This window comes from Mus caroli, chromosome 3, assembly GCF_900094665.2.
Source record: "Mus caroli chromosome 3, CAROLI_EIJ_v1.1, whole genome shotgun sequence".
Classification (NCBI taxonomy): Eukaryota; Metazoa; Chordata; class Mammalia; order Rodentia; family Muridae; genus Mus; species Mus caroli.
Window position 1 is genome coordinate 88,838,347 of NC_034572.1, and position 22,996 is coordinate 88,861,342.

The 22,996-nt window shown below is 46.6% G+C and overlaps 1 protein-coding gene across 3 annotated transcripts in view; it reads right to left on the bottom strand.

The window, feature by feature from the left end:
• Nucleotides 1–1,100: 1,100 nt before the first annotated feature.
• Cgn (cingulin) overlaps nucleotides 1,101–22,996 on the bottom strand; it is a 26,130-nt gene continuing 4,234 nt past the window's right edge. For 2 of the 3 annotated variants that reach the window (XM_021158058.1, XM_029475364.1), the window contains exons 2-21: nucleotides 19,701–20,569; nucleotides 18,930–19,030; nucleotides 18,752–18,821; nucleotides 18,551–18,646; nucleotides 16,615–16,742; nucleotides 15,374–15,506; nucleotides 14,522–14,734; nucleotides 13,823–13,971; nucleotides 13,455–13,587; nucleotides 10,798–11,007; nucleotides 10,268–10,474; nucleotides 9,487–9,744; nucleotides 7,582–7,752; nucleotides 6,512–6,673; nucleotides 5,502–5,591; nucleotides 4,240–4,323; nucleotides 4,034–4,152; nucleotides 3,626–3,734; nucleotides 2,845–3,008; nucleotides 1,101–2,571 (exon numbers count right to left, since the gene is read on the bottom strand). In XM_021158058.1, coding sequence (XP_021013717.1) covers nucleotides 2,430–2,571; nucleotides 2,845–3,008; nucleotides 3,626–3,734; nucleotides 4,034–4,152; nucleotides 4,240–4,323; nucleotides 5,502–5,591; nucleotides 6,512–6,673; nucleotides 7,582–7,752; nucleotides 9,487–9,744; nucleotides 10,268–10,474; nucleotides 10,798–11,007; nucleotides 13,455–13,587; nucleotides 13,823–13,971; nucleotides 14,522–14,734; nucleotides 15,374–15,506; nucleotides 16,615–16,742; nucleotides 18,551–18,646; nucleotides 18,752–18,821; nucleotides 18,930–19,030; nucleotides 19,701–20,540 — 3,579 coding nt within the window. In that variant the 5' untranslated portion in view covers nucleotides 20,541–20,569 and the 3' untranslated portion in view covers nucleotides 1,101–2,429. The remainder of the gene's footprint in view (nucleotides 2,572–2,844; nucleotides 3,009–3,625; nucleotides 3,735–4,033; nucleotides 4,153–4,239; nucleotides 4,324–5,501; nucleotides 5,592–6,511; nucleotides 6,674–7,581; nucleotides 7,753–9,486; nucleotides 9,745–10,267; nucleotides 10,475–10,797; nucleotides 11,008–13,454; nucleotides 13,588–13,822; nucleotides 13,972–14,521; nucleotides 14,735–15,373; nucleotides 15,507–16,614; nucleotides 16,743–18,550; nucleotides 18,647–18,751; nucleotides 18,822–18,929; nucleotides 19,031–19,700; nucleotides 20,570–22,996) is intronic. The other variant, XM_021158059.2, reaches the window with a different exon arrangement.

Here is a 22,996-nt window from a genome sequence, read left to right on the forward strand (position 1 = left end):
TCCCAAGCTTAGGCTGGGAACTTGAGGGCTGACCTCAGATAGAAGGCTATCGCACTGTGTGATGGTCACAGAGACAGCAGGCGCGGCGTGTAAGGTCTAGTCGGTTTGAGTAGGCAGTACCACTAAAGCTAGCAATTCGTTTTGGTGAACAGCTAGGTCCTTAAAGTGTTAGGGTGGGTGTGGGGAAACGAGGTGGGCGGGGACTAGACTGGACTCTGAGTCACTTGCCAGTGATAAATGGATACAAAGCTCTGTCTATACCTAGAAGATAATCACTAGGGATATCAGTGACCCAGAATAGGAGAAAAACTCAATTCTGGTCTTTTCTCTATCCTCAAAGAAGGCATTTGTGGTGGTTTTACAGGGAAAGTTCCCCCACCCAGACCCCCAGGCTCGGTCTTTTGAATACCTGGTTTCCAGTTAGAGGTACCTTTTGGGGAGTTGAGGAAATGTACTTTTGCTGGACAACCAAGTCACTACGGCAGGCTTTGAGAGTTCAAAGACTCCCACCATTCCTACTTTGCTCTCTGCTTCCTGCTTGTGGTTTGAGATCTGAGCTATCGCCTTTCTACCTGCCTTCCACCATGATGGTGATGGCCTCTTACCCCTCTGGAACTGTAGGCTCAAATCCACACCTCTCTATTTAAGCTGTCTTGGCTGTTGTTTTATATTACAGCAGCAGACAAGTAACAAATACAGAGCTCTGTGCTATTCCCAGAGCTTCTTAGGACAGGATGGTTCTAGTACAAGTAGTCTGTTTCCTAGATCCCTGATCAGCCACAAGAGACCTCTAAAAAATGAGCTAAAGCCTCATTTTAATGTACAGTTTAAAGGACTCTAGGAATTGGATCTACTTGGCAGGGAAAGGTGCCTGTGGCCAAGCCTCCTGACAACTTGAGTTCAATCCCAGGACTCACACTGTAGAAAATGAGAAAAGTTGTTCTCTCTCAAAAGTTGTTTTCTGACCTCTACAAATGTAGTATTCACATGTGTATACACACACACACACACACACACATAAAAAAAAAAAGATAAGAAAAAAAAACTTTTTGGAGTAGGCCTTCAAATTAACCAGAAAAAATGAAGACAAGAATTTCATATAGATATGCCAGTTTTAATATTTAATTTAAAATTAAACCAAAGCTGGTTTGGGAGAAAATATCTGATTTGCAGAATATCTTCTTTTAAATCATGAAATTACATGTCATTGATGAGACCAGAACTTACTTTGGACATAAGAGGCAAACCATCCCCATTACCTTCACCCACCAGAGCTTGGCACACCCCAAAACTCAAAGGAGGAATACATTCTCCATGACCCCTTCCCATCTCTACTGAGAGTCAGCTTCCAACCCCAGGCAAAGCTCTGAATCAGGGCCCATTTCCTGAGAAAAGCAAGGATCTGTTGGTTCCCACAGAAGCTGGGCACATCCGAGAAGCCATAAGGAGGCCACAGGGACTAGATGTTTGGACTTTAGAACATGTATCAACAGTTGCCATGGTTCCCAGGTACAACCACCTTATGGCAGCATCCTCAGTCACAGAGAGCAAGGAAGATGGAAACCCTGAGCAGAACCAGTCCCCACCACCTTACCAGGCCTATCAAAGCCCTTCTCCCAGGGGCTGGTTGGCAGAGCAGCCTGTAGCTGCTCAGTCACTGCGGTAGGAGGACAGGCTGAGGGCCCCCAATGAGGAAAGGCTGGTCTTTGGAGAGGTATGAATGTGCAGGTTTATAAAAGGCAAGAACAGCATCCTCATCCATCTCACACTGTAAGGCACTGAGAGTAAAGCAGCAAGGCAGGGATGGAAAAGAAAGACAAACGATCTCCTGGTCCCAGTGACTGGGGGAAAACAAAAATATTGCAACTGAAGAGATGCTAGGACCTATGACTGTGCAAAAAGAAGAATCTGAGAAGTGGGTAGCGCCATGCCTGCATGTCCATTACCCATAATGCTCCCTCCCTGCTCCAGAGTGGGAGGGGAAACGGTTGTGGGGATCCAGGGAGCAGAACAACATTGGGTATTTCCCTGAGCCATATGGTTAAATATCAAAGAAATAAAGCTTTACATACATGGCAATATCCATCCCTTCCTGTCCTTCACAGTCCCAGTCAGTGTATATTCTGACCATTAATTAGTCCCACTGTAAGGGATGCTGGAGAGGTCCTATAGGAAGGACTGACTCAGCAGGACTAAACACCCACTCCTCCAGTGAAAAGGACAAGTGCACCCATCAGCTCATTGCTAATGTTTATCACCATCACTCTGACCCGTACCAGTCTTAAGTCTGAATTGGATCACTTGTAGGAAGAAAAAAAAAAAAAAAAAAAGACTCCGAAGCAGGCAAGACAGAGCAGAGCAGAGCAGAGCAGGGCTGGCTGGGAGAGTCTTGACCACAAGCACGTTTGTGGTCCTGAGCAGAGCATGAGCTAACATGAGCTAGTCTGCAGGTTGCTCTCAGTAAGCAGTGATGCAATGGATGAGGGGTCATAGACGCTGTCAAACTCCTCATCAGAGCTCAGCCCCTCTTGTTTGAGGGCTGACTCAGCAGCTGAGCGGGAAGCTTTCCGCCTGAGTCAAAGAGAAAAGGAACAGACTGAGACAATCACACTTTCGCACTAAAGAAGTCATTCTTCTAAGACCTAATACTACTCACATGGTCTCCTGCTAGTCAGGGACCTAGGAAGATAAAGTGAAGGACAGAGGCTAAGATACTAAGAACTAACCATACTGACTTCTAGGCAGGATAAGGGACTACATATTTCCCCAGCTTGGGAGGGACCATTCCCTACTCCCCAAGAGCGTGGTGCAGAAAGGGGGTACAGAAGGGCTGCCATATCATACCAGGCGTCCTTTTCCAAGGATTTGATCCGGGCTTGGAGTTGTTCATTGACCTCATGCTGTTCCTCCAGTTCCCGCTGTGCCTTCTTCCTCAGGCTGTCCAGCCGCTCAATTTCCTCTTCTGCTTCATCCATCTGCCGCTTCAAAGCCTTCACCCTCAGGGTTAGCTAAGCAGGGTACCATGTCCGCACATTAGAAAAGCATCAACTACCAAGGGTTGGGACCTCCCCTGCAATGACTCTCAGACAATCCATACACTCTTCCACCTCCCCAACTCACACTGTGACCTTGTGTAAATTCTCCAGTCTCAGGGAAATTTCTGAGAAGGGTTAAGGAGCTGAGGAGATAGTGCAGACAATAAAATGTTTGCCATGCAAGCATAGAATCTAAATTCAATCTCACTAGGGTACACTAGCCAGCCAGACAACCTTAACCTATTTGGCAAATTCCAAAATTTTTTTTTGAGACTTTACCTCAAAAAAAAAAAAAAAAAAAAGGCTGGAATATGCTGAGGGATAACACCCAAGGTTGTTCTCCAGCCTCTGAACATATGTGCACATTTGTTCATGTTCACACACATATGCACCCCACACAAGGACAACACAAAGGCTATTCAATGAAGTAATGAACATAGAACACTTAGAGAAACCAGCACACTCAATAGAGGACATGACTACTCTTGAGCTAATCTTTGTCCTTCCAAAAGCAAAATGTAAGTGTGGAAGACTCATGGGGGATGGTGGCCTCATCTGGCCTAAGAGAACCCTGGGTGTCATGTAGTCACCTGGTCCTTCTGGTCGTTGACATGCTGCCGTTCATCATCAATCTGGATGGAGAGCTCCTTAACCCTCCTTTCTAGTTTGCGATTGGTGGACTGCAGAACTGTCTTCTCTCTAAGAGGAAGAAGGAAGGGATGGGCGCTCTATGGCTGTTGCTATTGCTAAGGAAGTCTTTACTTCCAAGGACATCTCTGTCCTGAGCTTCACCACTAGATGGGGAAGATCCAGGAAGACAGAAGCCATTCACACCCCAGAATTTCCACAGCTCTACTCTCTATCAGGACCAAGAGGGACTCCCTGAAGATGAGGCCAGGTTGGCCAGATGTGAGATGGAGGACAGAGGAAGACCCAGAGAAAAAAAGCCCAGAGAATGAAAGGGAAGGTGAGAGGTCTGGGTGACAGGTTCATGTCACCTCTCTTCAGCTTGCAGCCGCTCTTGCAGCAGCTGATTCTGGGACTCAAGCTGGGAGAGGCTAGCGCTGGGTTTCTGGAAGCCCTCTGAACTGGCCAACCGGGTCTTCAAATCCTTGTTCTGTGAGAGTCAGGAAGATCCCATGGTTAACGTTCCAGTTGGTCCTCTGACTGGTCCCCTGACTCTATTCCCAAGACTCCTTTTCACCTGTCTCTCCAAGGAGATTTTATCACACTCCAAGTCCTGTCGAGCAGATCTCTCCTGCATGAGCTCTGTCCTCAGTTGATCCACCTGTTAGGGATGGGCGAAGGGAATCAAACTTGGGAAAGACAAAGGCTAAACCAGCAAAGTGAATCGGCAGAAGAGGATTCCTGGGGGACACTCTGAACCCCGAGTCCCCCAAATTCTCAGGTGACTAAGAACTCTCAACCTAGAATCCAGCATTCCTCTCTCAGTGTTCCCTGGCCTAACTAGATTTGAGAAAGCCATTCCCACTGCCATGAAGCTGCCTCACGATGATGGACTGTATCCCTGTAAATCAGTTAGATTTCCTGCAAGAGGCCCTGAAAGGCTACCGCATAATCTGTGAAAGTGAAGCTTAAGTTGCACTGAAGACCCGAAAATGTCTAAAGTACTGGGAACATGCAGGACATTTTCAGTAGAAAGATGGAGGTAGCCAGAGGAGCTGATGAGAGAAGTATGTGTGCTGCAGGTCGCAGATCTGGAGGGGAAAGACTGCCTGAGACTATTAGAGCCAGATGATGTCACCATGAGCCTTGGATTCCAGACGTGGGCATCGATGTTACAATTAAAAGACTGCTTTGAGTCTCAGAAGAGATTTTAAACTCTGGACTTCTGAATAGGGGCTTTGGAAATTGGACTGAATGCATTTTGCATTATGATAGGGATAGGGATATGGGAAGAGAGACAAGGGATGAACTACTATAAATTAAAGTTTAGAATGTTTGGAAGTTTGCAATGGTGGTGCACCCCTTAAACCCAGTACTTGGAGGCAAAAGCAATCAGATCTCTATGAGTTTAAGGCCAGCCTGCTCTGCATAGCATGTTCCAGGGTCAACCAGACCTATAGAGAGACCAAGTCTCAAAAACAACAACAACAAAACATAAAAAGTGATTGGGTGTCAAGTTAAAAGAAGAGATTAGAGCTATTCAAATGGGAGGGACCATGTAAAAGATGGCTCTGGAAACTCCACAGCCAGCACTCCTGAATTCAAAGTCCTCACTAGGGTTAGAGCAGCTGAGGCCACCGGGACCCTTTCCCCAGACTCCAGTTCTTGGCTTCCTTCCTCCTAAGGAAACAGTCTACCTTTTCCAAAGCAGACGAGAGCCTGAAGCAGACTCTGCCTTGCCAGAACTGTCCAGGTTATGGATTACAGGAGAGCTAAGTTGTCTTTGACAGAGCTGGGTGTTACAGTGAGAAGGCACAGTGAGGAGTCAGGAGGAGTCACCTGATCCCGGCCACGGTTCACCCGATCTGTTAACAGTTCCACAGTGTTCTTTTCTTCATCTAACTCTGCTTCCAGCCGTGAGACTTTCTCCTGTGGCGGGAGAACAAAAGGTCAATTCTGTCTCCAATTCTGCACCCTAGAATGGCAAACCCAGATCAAAGCCTCATCAAAATTTCAGCCCCACAGACTTTTCTCGCTGGTTCTATTGCAGAACCCTTCTAGTCCATGCTTGAGCTTGCTCAATGCTGCCATGGAGCTAGCGCCCTCTGCCGACCAGGAAGGCAAACCCTAGAAGCTATTTCTTCTTGGAGAACTATCTCCCTAATGGAAAACCTCAAAGTGAAATTTAAGTCTCCCAGCAGAAGCCAAGATGGAAGGGCTCAGGCGGCATTTCCAAAGTGTGGAGCAAATTCAAGCCACAGAGTACCAGGTAGAAGCTAAGAGCATAGATTTTAGCCAATCACCTAGGCCTGAAAATCAGACCTACTGCTTTCTAGTACTAAACCCACTTCACTGGAAAGTTACTTATCTCTGTGACTCAGTTTTCCTTATCTGTAAAATGGAGACGAGACTATCTACCACACAGGGTGACACAGAGGACGAGATGAGTCTTACATGCCACACCCACAGTGCAATATACCCTTGTTGCTATTATTCTCACTTCCAAGTACTGCAAATTGAAGACTACCATTCACTCTAAGGGAGGAAAGCCACTCCTCACTTCTAGACAACATGCAGAACTCAGGTCTAGAAGGTCAGTGCTATCACTGTCCAAATGCAACAGAGGACAAAAATCAAAAATTTTCAGCACATCTATAAATTTCTTAGTATCTGCATTTAATTAGTTCATAATTGCTAAAACACTGTAACCTAGTAAAACCATCAGTTGTGGTTTCTCAAATTTTGTTCTCTAGTACAGAGAAAGGCTTGGAATAAATTGGCTCCTTTCCCCACTTAAGTCTCACTGTGCCAGAGCCCTTTGTCCTACCTAGCCTGTCCGGCAGCTTTACCTCTAGGCTCTTCAGCTGTCGAGCCTTGTCATCCTGGGAGCGTTTCTTGTTCTCAGCCTCTTGCTCTAGCCCCTGCAGTCGCTGGGCCAGCAGCTCTTTGTCCAGCCTGGCTGTGTCCCGCTCAGCCTGGGATGTCTGCAGGGCTTGCCGCAGCCTTTGCAGCTGGACCCAAAGATAACACACAACAGCTCAGCCTAATTGAAATATGGGGGATGGGTGTGCTCTGCCCAAGGGGAGAAATACTTCACTACTGACACTCTTTAGAACCAGGCTGGGACCACAGCTTAATGACAGAGTATTGATGGAAGAGTCACTATTAGTTCATTTTCTTTATTGTCTTAAAACTTTCTGCACAATTGGGAATCATGTGAGGGATTTACTGGGGGGCAGGCATAACTGTGCCTATTTAGAGAGTTTTTAAAAGTATCAATCCTTTCAGGCCTTAACTCCCAGCAGGTAGAGATCAAAGAGATCTCTGTGAGTTCAAAGCCAGCCATAGTTAAGACCCTACCTCAAAACAAACAAACAAAAAAATATCTACTGATTCTAGGTCCCAAGTTATGATCTAAGTAATATGAGATGATGTTTAGAATTAAGATTTTTCAAAATCTCAGCCTAGCAGTGGCAGTGCATGCCTTTAATCCCAGCACTCGGGAGACAGGCACACAATCTCTGATTTCCAGGACAGTCAGAGTTACAGAGAAATCCTGTCTCAAAAGAGCAGGGAAAAAAAAGCAAAAAATATTTTTAAAAATCATCCTGGGTGACTCTAATGTGCAGCAGAGGCTGAAAGCCACTGCTCTAGAAATGGATGCTGCTCTAGAGAGGGATGCTGCTCAAGAGAGGGATGCTGCTCTAGATGGGGATGCTGCTCTAGAGATGGATGCTGCTCTAGATGGGGATGCTGCTCTAGAGAGGGATGCTGCTCTAGAGAGGGATGCTGCTCTAGAGAGGGATGCCCTCGTCTGTGGTTCCACAGGAGCCTAGGGCCCAGCACTCCAGCCATAGGTTCAGTGAGAAGGCAAAGACTTTCAAAGCCCTGGACAGGCTCCTGTTGTCTACATTCCTACCTCATCCTGAAGCCGGCTCAGCCCCCCTGAATTCTTTTCAGCCTCACTGGCCCAATCCTTGGCCTGACGCTGGGCATCGGCTACTTCCTTCCGGGCCTTTTCCTTGTAATCTTCCATCTGAGCCTGGAGCTGCTGCAGGGCTAGCTTGGAGTCATCCCCAATCTGCTCCAGCTAAAAAGCAGAGGAAAAGGTTTCTGTCAGCACTGCACCTCTGTAACCAATGCTCTGTCCCTTCTCTAGACCCAGCTTCCAAGAGCTTCTGCTCTGCCAAGCAGCTCTCTCTAGCTTGCCTGGTCTAGATCCCTGGAATGGCCAATCGTTCTATATTCAAATATCTGGATGTTGTAGTTTTAGCCCTTACTTATCATCTCTGATCTCATTTTCCTGTCTATAAAATGAGATAAGAACATCACCTACATTGCTGAGTTGATACTGAATTATGTTAATGATTTAAAATACCTATAAAGTGGCTGACACTAAGTAAATCTTCAATGACCACATTTCTGCAAACTCAAGTTATAAGATATACTTCTAAGATAGAAAATCTGCTGACTAAACTACCACAAACCCTCAGTTACTATGTCTCTTTTGCTCTCCCTGCAATTTAAATCTTTACTAATGCCAGAAACCTGGGATGGGGAGTCTCTGAGGAGTCTATTCAAGTGACTTTAGCTGAGACTCCTAGCACAAGGGGATACAGAGCCTGAAGTAGCCACATCCTATAGCCAGGCAGCACTCCCAGTGGAGGGATAAGAACATCAACCTCCCACAAAACCTTCCACCCAAAATATGTTCTGCCTATAAGAAATCCAAGGACAAAGATGGAGCAGAAACTGAGGGAATGACCAATCAATGAGGGGCCCACCTTGAGACCCATACCATGGGCAAGCACCAATCCCTGACACTATTAATGATAGTGTGTCTTGCTTACAGACAGAAGCCTAGCATAACTGTCCTCTCAGAGGAGACAGGGACTCCACATGAAGACAAACAGAATCAATTAACTTGGACCCTTGGGTACACCCAGAGACTGACCAACCAAAGAGCATACATAGGCTTCTCCCCACCACAAACATATGCAGCAGATGTGCAACTTGGTCTTTATGTGGGTCCCCCAACAACTGGAGGCAGGGCTCACCCTGACTTTTTCCCCTGCCTGTGGATCCTTACTAGACTGCCTTGTCTAGTTCCAGTGGGAGACGATGTGTCTAGTCCTGCAGTGATTTGAGGTGCCAGGGTGGGTTGGTATCCAGGGGGGAGACCTCCCCCTCTTCCCTCTTCTCAGAAGAAGGGATGGCAAAAGGGGCTGTGTGAGAGGGGCACTAGGAGGAGAGATAGGGCTGCCATCAGGAGTGAAGTGAATAAATAAATTAATGATTGGAAAAAAGAGTACATACTGCTCTTCCAGGACCTGAGTTCAGTTTCTAGCACTCATATCGGGCAGCTCAAAAACTGCCTGTAACTCTAGCTCCGGGGAGCTTGATTTTCCTCTTCTGACCTCCTGGGGTACTGTATTCACTCATATGCACACATATAAGCCCCCACATAGGCAGATATATCATAAGGACCAAGCATGGTGGCACACGCTCTTCCTTAATCTCAGCACATGGGAGGCAGAGGGAGTTGGATCTCTGTAAATTCAAAGCCAGGCTGTGGTCTATATAATGACTTCTAGGACAGTCAAGGTTACACAGAGAATCCCTGTCTCAGAAAGGAAAAAAAAAAAAAACATAAAGCAAACAAACAAGAAAACAGTAATAGTAAAGTTTAAAAGTTTTTTAAAAAAGAAAAATTTGGTCCATTCCTATCTGAGAAAAAGTAGTGCCATACATCCTGACCCACCTCCAGGGTTAGCTTCTGTAGGGCTCACACCCCTTCCTAAGGGTCCACACTACCCATATTCACCTCTTTGTTGAGTCGGTCTACAGTCCTGTTCAGCAGACGCTTCTGCTCCTCCAGCTCTGCCTTGCTCCTCCGGAGAGCCTCCCGCTGCTTCCCCTCTTCCTCTAGGGCCCGGTTCAGAGCTTGTTGTTCCTGCCCAAGGCGTGCCAGCCCCCGCTGGGCCTCATCTAGCCTGACCTCCAGAGCCCGCTTGGCTGCTGCCAGGTTCCCCTCCTCCTCCTGGGCAGCATTCAAAGCCTCTTCCAGCTGCTGTTTCTCTACCTGGGAGGTGGGAGAGGAGGAAGGTTGGGCTGAGAGAAGGGAAAACTCAGGCTGAAGCAATGTTGAGTGTGGTGACACACACATCTCTAGTCCTAGAACTTATGAGGCTGACACAAGCCGACCTCTGTGAGTTTAAGGCCAGCCTGGTCTACATAGTGAGTTCCAGGCCAGGAGGGATTACATAGTCAGATCTTGCCTCAAAAAAGAAAAAAAGAAAAAAAAAAAGTGGACATCCAAACTGCCTCATAAATCAAAGCACAGAACAAGCAAAGGGTGGGAGACAAAAATACCAGCGCAGAGTTTGAAACATTCACACCAAATCAGTTCAGAAAAGAAACCTAAGCTTAATAGATACATACGGTGAGGGAAAAGGGCAGTACACATTGGCAGTAAAATTGATGGACACATACACATGGGGGCGTTCTAAGCTGAGTACAGAAGGGTTGCAGTGAATGAGGGCACACGACTGAGAAAGGAGGAGGGCAGGAGAGCGGGGAAACCCCAAGGTGGACAAGATTGTTACCTCCAGCCGATGCACTTTGTCCCGAAGCCGTGCCTCCACCGCTTCCCCACCTTCCGCCAGACCTCGGGCCTCCTTCAACTGCTGCTCCAGACCCAGGATTCGCCTTCGGAATTCGTCATTTTCCTCTTGTGTCTCCCGAAGTGTGGTTTCCACGGTTGCCCGACGCTGCCCCAGCACCATGGCCTCTGTCTCTGATGCCACCTTAGCCTGCGGGCAGGTGGGAGAATCGGCTCAGACCGAGGGGCTCATATGGGGAAGCATTTACCTCCAGGAAAAAGGGTTACCCAAGAACCCACTAAGAGCTCACAGGAACTAGGGATAGAGGGGTAGCCCTAGCCAGGAACCTTCCTGATAATCTTACCCCTACACAGATGCAGCCACCCTGCCAAGTTCTGCTGTTCCCCACACACAGGAGTCTCCCGAGCTCCTCAGTACATACCCAGGATAGGTTAAGTTTCAGGGCCTCTGACTTCTCAGCCCTCCTGACCCCTCAGCCTCCACCTCCTGCGCCCTGGGCCCACTCCCCTTGCCTTGGAAGCCTCTTCACAGTCCTGCCGCAGTTGCTGCAGGGTCTTTTGTAGCTGGAGGTTCTCCTGCTCCAGTTCTCGGCCTCGATCAGCCTCCTCCCTCAGCGCTGCCAGCTGCTTCTCTAACACCTGGTTCCGGTGTCGCCCAGTCACCTCCTGATTCTGCTGCTCTGCCTGAAGCTCTTTAAGCTCCCCCTGGGTGCGTCGAAGCTCCTAGAAAGGGGAAAAAAGAAAAAAGAAAAGAAAAACCCAGTGGCGAGACTGCTATAATGAAGTTCTGGAAAGTGGAGAAAATAAGACTTCACACATGATGGAAAGAAATATAAATGATAAGGCTGCTTTAGAGAGCAATTGGGGATAATCAAAAAAGCTGAACACAGGCTAATCACGTGACAAGGCAATACTATGCTCAAGTAATGTGCCTAATAAAAGTGGCAATTCTCACAAAAACTTGTTTACAAATGTCACAGCAAGATCAGTCACTGTATGTCAAACCCAGAAGCAATCCACATGTCCTTAAATTTTAATGAATAGAACATCATACATCCGTAAAACTGGATGAAGCCAGGTGTGATGGGACATGCCTATAATGCATCACACAGAAGGCAGAAGCAGGAGGATCAGGTGGTCAAGGCATCTTCAGCTACAGAGCAAGTTCCAGGCACTCCTGGACTACATAAGACCCTATCTCAAAAAACTTAAACACACATACATAAACAAAAAGATAAAGATTTTTGATACCACACCGTTGAATCTTGACTATACCAGATGAAAAAAATCCATAAATAAAAAGCCATTATTATAGAATTACAATTATGTGAAATATTCAGCTTATGCAAATCTGGAGAGACAAAGTTTTCGGGACACATAGGGAAGGAGCACCAATGGGCATGGGCGCTTTCTGGGGTCATTACAACATGGTGGTAACTAGAGAATGGTGACGGTTTCACAATACCATGAAGAGTCTAAAATCTACCAACTGTCTGCTTTCAAATGAGGAATTGTAGGCCAAATATGGTGGTGCACTAATCCCAGCACTCAGGAAACAGAGGCAGGCAGATCTCTGTGAGTTCAAAGCCAGCCTGGTCTCTCTAGTGAGTCCTTGTCCCAAAAAATTAAAAAATAAAGAGGAATTTTATAGTATAAAATTTTATAAAATAAGACTGGCTGCCAAATAAATAAATAAATAAACCAAAACACAAAATTATAGCACAGTAAACAGTAATACATCTTAAACCTCTTTTTAAAGGGCAGTTAAAATATAATTATGGTTCTCTTTAGTTATAATTTTAACTATAAGTAGCTATTCTATTTAGTTATTAACACTTTTCAAATTTAGAAATAATAAGACCAAAGGGTCACAGAATATGCAGTGACTATAATGTAGACACTAACAAAATCCCTTACAAAGACAAAGAAACAGAGCCACTCCCTCGTCTGTGTCGGACTGGGTTCGTCTGCGTCCCTAACCTATATGTTGTTTAAATACTTGATAAAATATACCTCCTACCTGAGGCATAATGATAAATGAGCTTTCCTGGAGGACTGTGTCAAGCTGTGTCATGTCAGCTAATATATTAATAGGTATTTTTAACTTCACAACAACACATTATATGTCATCCAAAAATAATTAGCTGTGCTCTTTTTTGATTTGGTTTGGTTTGGTGGTGTTTTGGGTTTTTTTTTTGTTTTTTTGTTTTGTTTTGTTTGTGGAGAGGTTCTTTTTCCTGGGGTAGGGGGGGTTGAGACATGGTCTTTCTATAGAGCCCTGGCTATCCTGGAATTCACTATGTAGACCAGGCTTACCTTGAACTCACAGAGATCTGCTGCTTCTTCTTCCCAAATGCTAATTAAAGGCATGCAACCACCACACCCGACCTATGAACTGTGTCCCTATCCTTCATAAACTACAACACCAAGAGTATGAAACTGGGTTTATTTTAACTTTTATGACTTCCTCATAACTCTTGCATGAACTATCATCCATGCATGATGAAAAAAGATTGACTTTTAGGGGAAAAAAAAAAAAGGTTGAAGTGAGACTCTTGGGAGTGTTGTGCCACCAACCCGCCAGCAAAACTGTGACTTGGGATACTGGGGAGATGCACATCATCCACTACATCCCTTGAGCACCACGTCCAGGCTGTGTGCTTTCCAAATAGCCTTTGGATTACAACTTGGTCTCCGCAAGTAGGTCAGCGAGCCAAGCGCATACCAGCATCCCAGTCCAGGGATTATATTTCTCAATGTAAATTAATAAACAGACATTCTAAAAAAAAATTGGTTTTTTATCACATAGTTAATGAATTTCCCCCTCAAAGAGCAGGTTTTGCAGTGCTGACCAAATTAAGGTTCTGAGCCTGCAAAAATGACCCTGGAGTTTTACAAATCCACCTATATTCAGCTAAGATGTCTTATAGGAGGTAGCCAGCAGTTTTTGCCTGTACCATGAACTGGCTGTTGACAGCCCTTTTTTATTAGAGAGCTCTATAACCAACAAGGAGAGCAGTCCTGCAAAGCTGTGAACCCAAACCTGAGCTGCTAGGATGAAGCTTGAAAGTCACGCTCATGGAGGCAGCCCCACGAGTGTGGGCAGAGGGGTCCCAAGTGAGGCAGCAGAGCATCCCAACCTGCCACTCTACACCCCAAGTACCAAGTACCTTTTTGAGTTCCTCAACCTGGTGAGTATCTCTTGTACTGGCTCGGGCATGCTCTAAGTCCCTCTGTAAGACCTCCATCTTCTCCCCAAGTTCCTCTTCCATCTCCTCCTTCTCCATCCGAAGCTGCAGCAGTCTGAGTTCAGCAAGGTTTTAAACAAAGGATAGAAGATCAAGGTCAGACTTCACACAGGGGAGATTCACAGGACAATGGAAACTAGCCCTCTGGAGGCCACTGCCATAGACACTGACTCAAGGAGAACACACAGCTTAGGAAACACGAGTGTCAGTGTGAGAGAGAAGGCATGGGTGGGGTCCAAGAGGGTACAAGAGTTGGTTAAATAGCCCTGCAAAAGGCAGGAGGGTCTTACTCCTGCTTGGCGGCTCTCAGCTCTTCCTTGTTCTTCTGGAACATGCTCTGCCAATGCCCTGTCTCCTCAGAGGTCTCCTCTAGCTCTCTCTGCAGCTCCCGCACGAGGGAAGACATCTTCTGCCTCTCAGCCTCCAGTGCAGCATGGTCCTGAGGAAAGGTAAAAATGAGCACCAGGAGGCTCAGGGGGCAAAGCTCACTGTTCTAAAAAATATCTATTTATTTATTTTATGCATATGAGTATACTATTGTTCTCTTCAGACACACCAGAAGAGGGCATCAGATCCCATTACAGATGGTTTGTGAGCCACCATGTGGTGGCTGGGAATTGAACTCAGGACCTTTGGAAGAGCAGTCAGTGCTCTTAACCGCTGAACCGTCTCTCCAGCCCCAAAGCTCACTTTTAAGACAGAAGACGTACAATGCTCGGAAGCTGCAGTTCACCTCTCTGCCATCTGCAACAAGCCTCCCTCCATTATCTCCCTATGGAGTTTGGCCACACATCCTTAAGGTACTTACGGCCTGTAATGCCTCTCCCTGCCCTGGTAGGTTTCCTAACCAAGGCTGCTCACTGCATCTCACATATCTCCTTTAGGGAAGGCTCCTAGTTTGAACCATGAAAAGTTCAAAAGGACACTAATAAGGCAGCCCCATTCCCTGGCCGTGTCTTCCTCCTCCAGCTCCAGTTCCTGTCACATGCCTGGGTCGCATCTTGCATGCTCCGGCGAAGCTGCTCCGTGTCTCGCTGGTACTGCAGCCGGACATGTTCCACCTCCTGGTCGTGGGAGGCCACCTCCTCTTTCAGGGCCCCCTTCAGGGCTGTCAGCTCCCGTTCCCTCAGCCTCAGCTGCTCCTCTACTCGTTGTTTGCCCTCTACGAGTTCTTCTAGAAGTTCCCGGGTGTCTAACAAGTCCTGGACATCAGGAAGGTGGAAACAAGATGGTCATATTAGGACCCACTCATTCTGTTAAGTAACTTACCCATTTAGCAATAAATAAATAAATAAATAAATAAATAAATAAATAAATAAAATTATTGCAGGCTTGGCAGGGTGGCATGTGCATCTAATCCTGATAATTAGAAGGCTAAGACAGAAGGATCACAGGTTATATTAGGACTCACTCATTCTGTTAAGTAACTTACCCATTTAGCAATAAATAAATAAATAAATAAATAAATAAATAAATAAATAAAATTATGGCAGGCTTGGCAGGGTGGCATGTGCATCTAACCCTGATAATTAGAAGGCTAAGACAGAAGGATCACAGGTTACAAGCCAGAATGGACAACTTAGCCAAGTCCCACCTCCAAAAGGAAAATGCATTCATACTTTGTATTAGTCTAGTATTAGGTGCTTCTTGCCCTCTAAGCTGCCCGTAGGATAAAGGAAGACTGTCATTCTGGCCTCTCGCCTCACACTCCCTCTGAGTCTGCACACGGAGAAGCACTGGAGAGAACCTACCGGCTTTCTGTACTTCAGGCAAACAGTGGGCGAGCGGGCCTGGGGATGCTGAGGGAACCGAGACTATTCACCCCACACCCTGTTTCCTACCTTTAGGAGACTCTCCTTTCCAGAATCGGGACTCTGGCTATGCTTGAGCTTAAGCTGTAGCTCCTTCACCTGGGCCTCCAGCCCATGCCGTAGTCCTTCTTCCTGGCCTAGCAGGAGCTTCATGTTCTGAAGTCTAACAATAGAGAGCATCACTGGATACTGTGTCAGGCAGTTACACACCTACCACATGTTGATTCATGTAAACTCCCTTTAAATCTCTATTCTTTTCATAATTTGCTTTGCAGTGCTGGAGAGAGAAGGGCCTTGCCAAACTCGTCAGCACTTCACCAACTATACCATGTCTCTATTCAAATCTTTTTTTTTTCTTTATTTGTTTTCTATGAATATATGTATGGGAGAGAAATCTGTGTGACAGTCAGAGGACAAGTTGCAGGGGTCAGTTCTCTCCCTCCCCCTTGTGTGTCCCAGGGACTGAACTTGGGTCCTTAGGTTCTGTGGTAAGCACCTTTACCAGCTATGCCAGCCCTAAATGAACTTTTATACCCAACTATTTCAATTAATACTTGGAGCTGGGGCTGGAGAAATGGCTCAGTGGTTAGGAGCTCCGACTGCTCTTCCAATGGTCCTGACTGAGTTCAAATCCCAGCAACCACATGGTGGATCACAACGGTCCATAATGAGATCTGAAGCCCTCTTCTGGTGCATCTGGAGACAGCTACAGTGTACTTAGATATAATAATAAATAAATCTTTAAAAAAAATAAAGTTCTTGGAGCTGTCCTTACGTGAGCCGGCCCTCCTACATCTACCTCAGTCCTCACCACTTTCTCAAGTGTTACAGTCACTCACACACTACATTTCTTTACTGGCTGTTCCCTATCTCTGGGAGTTAAGATTCTGGAGTGGAGGACCTGTACGGTTCACTGGTGGACCTCAGGAACCCTCATCAGAGCCTGTCACATAAACAACATCACTCACAGACAGAAGACACCTGCTGCATCACTGGGTAAATCCTCACAATAATCCTGTGAGGTAGCTGATTACTTTTAGGGCCATTTTACAAACTAAGAACCTTAGACTGGCACACTCAGGTAACCGATCTCCAGATCACGCACTATCACCATTACCACAGAAAGGGAAAGAGAAAACCAATCCTGGCTCCTTTCGCTTCTGAAGACTCCCCCTCTGCCTCCTTCAGCCCAGGGAGGACCCACCTGTAGGCCCAAGCCTTGAAGCTAACCCAGGTGACCTGCATGTCACATGACCCATCTGAGCACTCACTCCTTGCTGCTCTGCTGGACCTCCCCCTTTCTCCTCTCCAGCAACTCCTGCAGTCGGTGGCACTCTTCAGCCTTCTCCTCCAGCTGCCTCTCCAGCCCAACCCTGGATGGTTCTAGCTTCTGCCGCTTCTGGAAGAGACATGGAGAGTAGGAAAAGCTTGTAGAAAGATCTAGTATAGCTCTGCATGGTAGCATAGCACATGCCTGTAGTCCTGGCCTTGGGAGGCAGAAGCAGGAAGATCACTATGAATTCAAGGCTAGCCTGGACGACACACTAATAATTCCAGGCCAATTTGGCAGTTTAGGCTACAGAGTTGAAATCTTGTCAATCAATTAATCAATGTACCAAACCTCCTTAAGTCCCCTAAATGTCCTAGTAATAACAACCAGGAGTCAAAATTACACAATTAAGCTTATCCCTGATTATCTGCATCAGTCACTGAGATTATCCCTGATTATCTGCATCAGTCATTGAGAAGTGATTCTCTTTAAGATGTTACATTTTGAAGTAATCTGTTTTGCAACAAATAGATAAAGAATATATTATTATCTTTACTTACTGTTAAGGAAACAGGATTTGAATACTCGAAGAACTCAACTAAGATTAGTTAAACAGCCAGCAACTACTAGAATCAAGGTTTGAACCCATTACGTTGATTCCACTTAACCATTAACCTGTACTGTTTTCTCCTTAACTAGAGGACGCAAACCAGCACAGGCTGAACTCCAGCTGCGTACAGGGCAACACTGAGCAGGGGAAGAAGCATGTATAAAGGGCGTGGGGCTGGGGTGGGGTGCTTGCCTAGGGTAGACAAAGCCCTGGGTTCCATCCCCAGCACTGCATAAACTGGGCATTGTCATAGACATCTGTAATCCAAAATTTAGGAGGTACAGAAAGGGGATTAGAAGTTCAAGGTCATTCTTGGCCAACAGTGAGTTCAGGGCCAGTCCTTCTGAAACCCAGCCTTGCCAACTCCAAAAACAAAAGTAAAAATAAAAAGGTCTACGTTTTAGGGGAAGAATGGCCGCATCTTTTCATTCCATCTCTGCCACTTACTGTCACAGCAATTCTCTCACGCTCTCCTCCGACCTTCAGACTTCTCATCAGAGAAGGTTCTAGTGCACTCTGCACAACCACTGACAAGATTATGTATTACCCAGGACAGTATCTGCCATAAAAACTACACTCAACTAATCTACTGTTATTGTTGCCATCATAATTATGACGAGAAAAAGATTTGAGACACATAGAATATAAGTAATTTTTTTGAGACATGGTTTCATGTAACTCTGTTTGTCTTCAAGCCTGATAAATCCCTAGAGGTGACCTTGAATTCCTGATCTTCCTGTCTCTACTTCCTGAGTGCTGGGCTTACAGGCAAGGACAACCATGATTGGTGGCATTCAGTACTAGGGATTGAACCCAGAACTTGACACATGTAAGGCAAGCATTCTATCAACTGAGCTACATACACCACCAGACGGAGAACGAAAGCAAGTTTCTCAGGCTTTATTTTATATAAGCAGTAAATAGCAAGCCCGAGATAGGGACTCCTAGGGAAAATGAGAAGGAAGTAGTTAGATCTCCAATGTGCTCCACCCATCTTGGATCCAGAGAAACTCAAAGTCCTTGCTGGGATGAGGACTGACTTCTTGTCTCACATAATACAGACAGTACTTGTCCTACTACATAGAAGAGCCCAGCCCAGCAAGGCATGGTGGCACGTGCCTTTGATCCCAGCAGAGTGAGGAAGATCCACTCTGGGCTTTGAATTAAGCCCAGCCAGATATAGTCAGTCACTCAGTAAGACACCGTGTCTCAAAAAAAAAAAAAAAAAAAAAAAAGCAAAAGCGCCAGCCAGCCCGCCTCGTCCATCCCCAGGAAACGCTAATGGCATCTTCCCTTTCGTCCTCATCCCTCCCGTAACCAGCCTCACCTTCACCTCCTCATCCAGCTTCTTCTGAAGTTCCTCCATTTTTCGGGTAAGCTCGGCCTGTCCTGCCAGGGCCTTGGTAGAAGCAGGAGAAACCATCTGCCCGAGGTATTGAGAAACAAGGGGTGGGAAGGGAGCCTGCATCCCCATTCCTGGAGGCCTCAAGGCCCTGACCCTTGCTGGGACCCCGAGAAGGCCACTCACCCCCAGAGGCTGCATTTGCTCCAGCACCAAACTAACTTTCCTCCTCACAGATGCCTCACTCTCCGCGCTTCTGGAGGACGGAAGGAGAGAAGCAAGCGTGAGCAGAGGAAAGGGAAAAGCAAGGAAGCCAGAGGGACAGGAGGAAAGTGTATGCTCCCACCGGGTGGACCCTACTCACCCCTCCCTTAGGATGCCATAGATGGTGGCCTTCACATGGTCCGCACTGCCTGGTGGCGCTGTCTCTCTTTGGTCTCTGAGAAGGTCTGGAGTTGATTTGAACTAGGAGAGAAAAATGAAGACAAGGAGAAAGGAAAGGGAGAGGAAAGAAAGAGAGGGAAGATTAGGCCAGAAGTATATATGTGGTTCAAATGGATCAGAGGTGGCAGAACTGTCAGAATGAGGAATGCTTCAGGCCTGAGGAACAGCGCAGGAAAAAAAAGTCCAAAAGCAGGCTAGATCTCGGCGATATTGCGGCAGATGAGACTCTTCTCAATAGCCAGCTGTGAGCTATGTCCTAAGTAATTTGTCAGTGACGCCAACAGATTGCTAGAGTATATACATGCACAGAGCTCTAGAATTCACATAAGTCTGTCTCAAAGTAAAGATGCTCCCCACTTGGTCACGACCCTGAGTAAAATCAGAGAAAACACAGTCTTTACCAAGCCCCTCCAAGGACCTTTCCATATCCTCCAAGCCTGCATTATGAAAGGTGCCAGACCTAGCAGACTGGCGGTTGCTGATGACTGAAGAATGGCTAACTCTCCATGCTCACGTCCACTTTCCTTAGAATCTTACCCTTGATAGTATGTTGTGTATGTGGCTATTTAGTAGGTAAAATGGAGAACAAAAGGCAGAGAGACCTTCTCTCCTAGTTTTGTGAGTTAGCAAAGGAGTCTGTGGGCTGATGAAAAGCCTGGGAGGTTAGAAATGGGGAGGGATGGCATCTGACCTGCACCATGGCGGGATCCCGTGTCTCCTCAAAACTCTGAAGCACCCAGTCTTGAGTCTGACGGGAACGGCTGAAGCTGCTGAGCAGGCTCTGCTTCTGCGATGGGTTCTTTGAACTGTCCACATGGTTGTCATACTTTGTGCCGCGGGTCCAGTGGTTGGCTGACTGGTGCTCTCGTTCCTCACGTGTATCCCGTGGGAGCCTGCTGTCCAGACTCTGGCTCCGTTTGCGCTGTTCGTGGGGAAGTGTCCTTGTGCGGCGCCCAGTGCGACCGCGGACCTGGCCCCCCTTCTGACTATCAAACTTGCTGATAAGCGAGTCCACTGAAGACAAGGGGGCTGTGTCAATGGTGTTAATCGAAGAAGTCGTTTTAGGGGCTAGTTCCAGCAAGCTGGTACTCCTATTACTAGGACTCATAAGGGCAAGCCCGGTCAGAGAGGCTTGCGACTGGGAACGGAGCAGTTTTCCATTCAAGTAGTCCTTGGGCTCCTCATCAGATGTGCTGCTCCGAGAAGTGGCAGGGCGTCCCTTGACTTGAGAGTAGGGGTTTTCGGGGAGCTCTGAATCGGAGCTCAGCGCACCTGGGGACCCCCGGTTGTTGCCCCCTTTGATCTGGACCCCAAAGGAGTCAGTCCCTTTCTCTCCACTGTTAAGAACCACAAACGGTTGCCCGGCGATGCCCTGCACACGCACAGCGACCCCATAGGTACTGGCTCTTGCATCCCTTGCAGGGCGCCGCCCACTCCGACGAAGGGTGCCCATTTCAGTAGCACCCTCTGGCTCTGTAATAAATCGAATTTGGACTCCATGGTCTACGGGGCCCCGGGGATCAGCCATCATGTGTGCCTTCCTCACATGTAGGAGGGTTCCTAGAAGATGAAGAAAACAAGCTTTAGCTAAAGAGCCTGAAGAAGAAACCCAGCATCAGGGAAGCCGGCTGCCTAGTCAGTTCCTTCTATAGAAACTGGCTCTCATATCTTATCTGAGCAGGAGAAATGAAGGGTATGGGAGTCCCTTCATTTCTACTCCCAGTTTCTGATTTATTAGTCCTGAGAAGGACCTAAGAATTTTCATTCCTCAGCAACTTCTCCTGGGTGATGCTGATACTTTGAAAAGGCTAAGAAGGTAGTTCATTAGTAGACAGCTTGCCTAGTGTGTACAAGGCCCTGAGTTTGACCCCAAACATAGCAAGAAGAAAATCAAAATGAAACATATAACATACTTTGAGGCCCACACCCCTCAAATAATTCATTTCATTTGATGCAATCCTGAGAATTGTGGCTTATTAAGACTTTGAAGACGGGCTGGTGAGATGGCTCAGAGGGTAAGAACACCCGACTGCTCTTCTGAAGGTCCAGAGTTCAAATCCCAGCAACCACATGGTGGCTCACAACCATCCGTAATGAGATCTGATGCTCTCTTATGGAGTGTCTGAAGACAGCTACAGTGTAAGTGTACTTACATATAATAAATAAATCTAAAAAAAAAAAAAAGACTTTGAAGACAATCTTCTGATCTTCACATACAACACAAATCGCCATGGGTCCACCGAGTAAAGGTGGACCCCAAAACCTGACTATCTCATTCTCCTACTCCCTTGAAAAAAGAAACCTCCTACTGAAGAGTTTATTAAAATAAAGAGATCATAAAATGTGGCACCCCATTTCTGGGGAAGATACTCCAGCTGGCCACGGTGATGTCTCTAGGGTAAGGGTACTGAAGGCTGGACAGTGATGTTAGTTAATTTCTACTCTCCGGGATCTCTGCTGTACTGCTTTCGGTCCCTTCTGAACTTGGTACCATAAAAATGTACTACCTATCAGAGAAAGGACTTTGGGCTGGGTTGTGATTCAGTGGTAAGGCATTTGTGAGATCTGGGATTCAATCCTTAGCACCAAGAGAGGAAAGGAAGGAAGGAAGGAGGCGGAGAGGAGGGAGGACTTAAATAGGATTTTCATTCTTTCTTTTTTAAAACAAAGTCTTATGTGGTCAAAGCTGGCCTCGAACTCTTTACACAGATGACCTTGGACTTCTGATCCTTGTATTTCCACTTAAGTACTGGTCTTACAAAGGTAGCCATTGGGCCTGGCTTTATGCAGGCTGGAGCTCAGGGTTTCATGTATGCTAGGCAAGCACTCTACCAAACAGAGCTTCATCCCTAGCCCTTTCAATACAGATTCAAGTGAGCCAGTCAGTCCAAGGACTCGTGAACAGGCAGGCTGCAGGATAGAGCCACGGCCATCTCCAGGCCAACTCCCCGGTCCACATTGCTCACACTTAGAGTCAGCAAATGGAATGTGTTCCAGGTGTGCTCTGACTCCGGGAACTTGGGAGGGAGGTTTTGTTTCAAGCAAATTAGCATCAACAAATGTAGCTTCCCTGCTCCTCCTGCTAGTTTTCACAGGAGCCCTGCACCAAGCTGGAGGAGGAGCCTCAGGTGTGCCCTACAGAAAAACAATAGCACCCAGTTCAACCTCCCTGAGAGGCCCTGGCCAAGGAAACTTGGCAAGGTCCCTCTCAGAAATAGTAGCTCTAGGAAGCCAGGAAACAGGCAGCTGGAGGCAGGAGGGGCAGGAGGGCCAGAGTCCAAGGGAGAAAGGGTTTGGGGGAGGGATGGGTACTGAGGGCATTCTTAGCATCCCTATCCCTTCCCAACTGGAGAAAGGGATGGGAAAGGAAAACCCCTTTTTTGAGAAGGATTCACACTTGGGGTCATGAGATTGAGAAAGCAATGCACCTCCTCCAGGACACAGCCCACACAAGCTTTTAACAGAATTTTTAAGTTTGTGAAGGCAGAGCCTCCAGAGAGGTTGAGAGCAGTGGTTCTCAACCACTCTGAGTTCTCAACCCTCCGGGGGTTGAATGACCCTTTCACAGGGGTCACCTGAGACCATTAGAAAGCACAGATATTTACATTACAATTCATAACAGTAACAAACTTACAGTTATGAAATAGCAATGAAAATAATTTTATGATTGGGGGGTCACCACATGAGGAACTGTATTAACGGGGTCACAGCATTAGAAAGGTTGAGAACTGCTGAACTAGAGTAAGGCTCTCACTTGGGAAATCATGTACATAAAATCCCAGCACTTGTGAGGCTGATGCAGGAGGATTGCCATGAGTTCAAGATCGGTTGCACAGTGAGATTTTGTCTCAATAAAAATAAGTAATAGGGACTGGAGATGCCGTTCCAGAGGACCCAGGTTCAGGGGAATCTGACACTCTCATACAGACAAACAAGCAAAAAAAAAAAAAAAAAAAAAAAAAAAAAAAAAAAAAAAAAAAAAAAAAA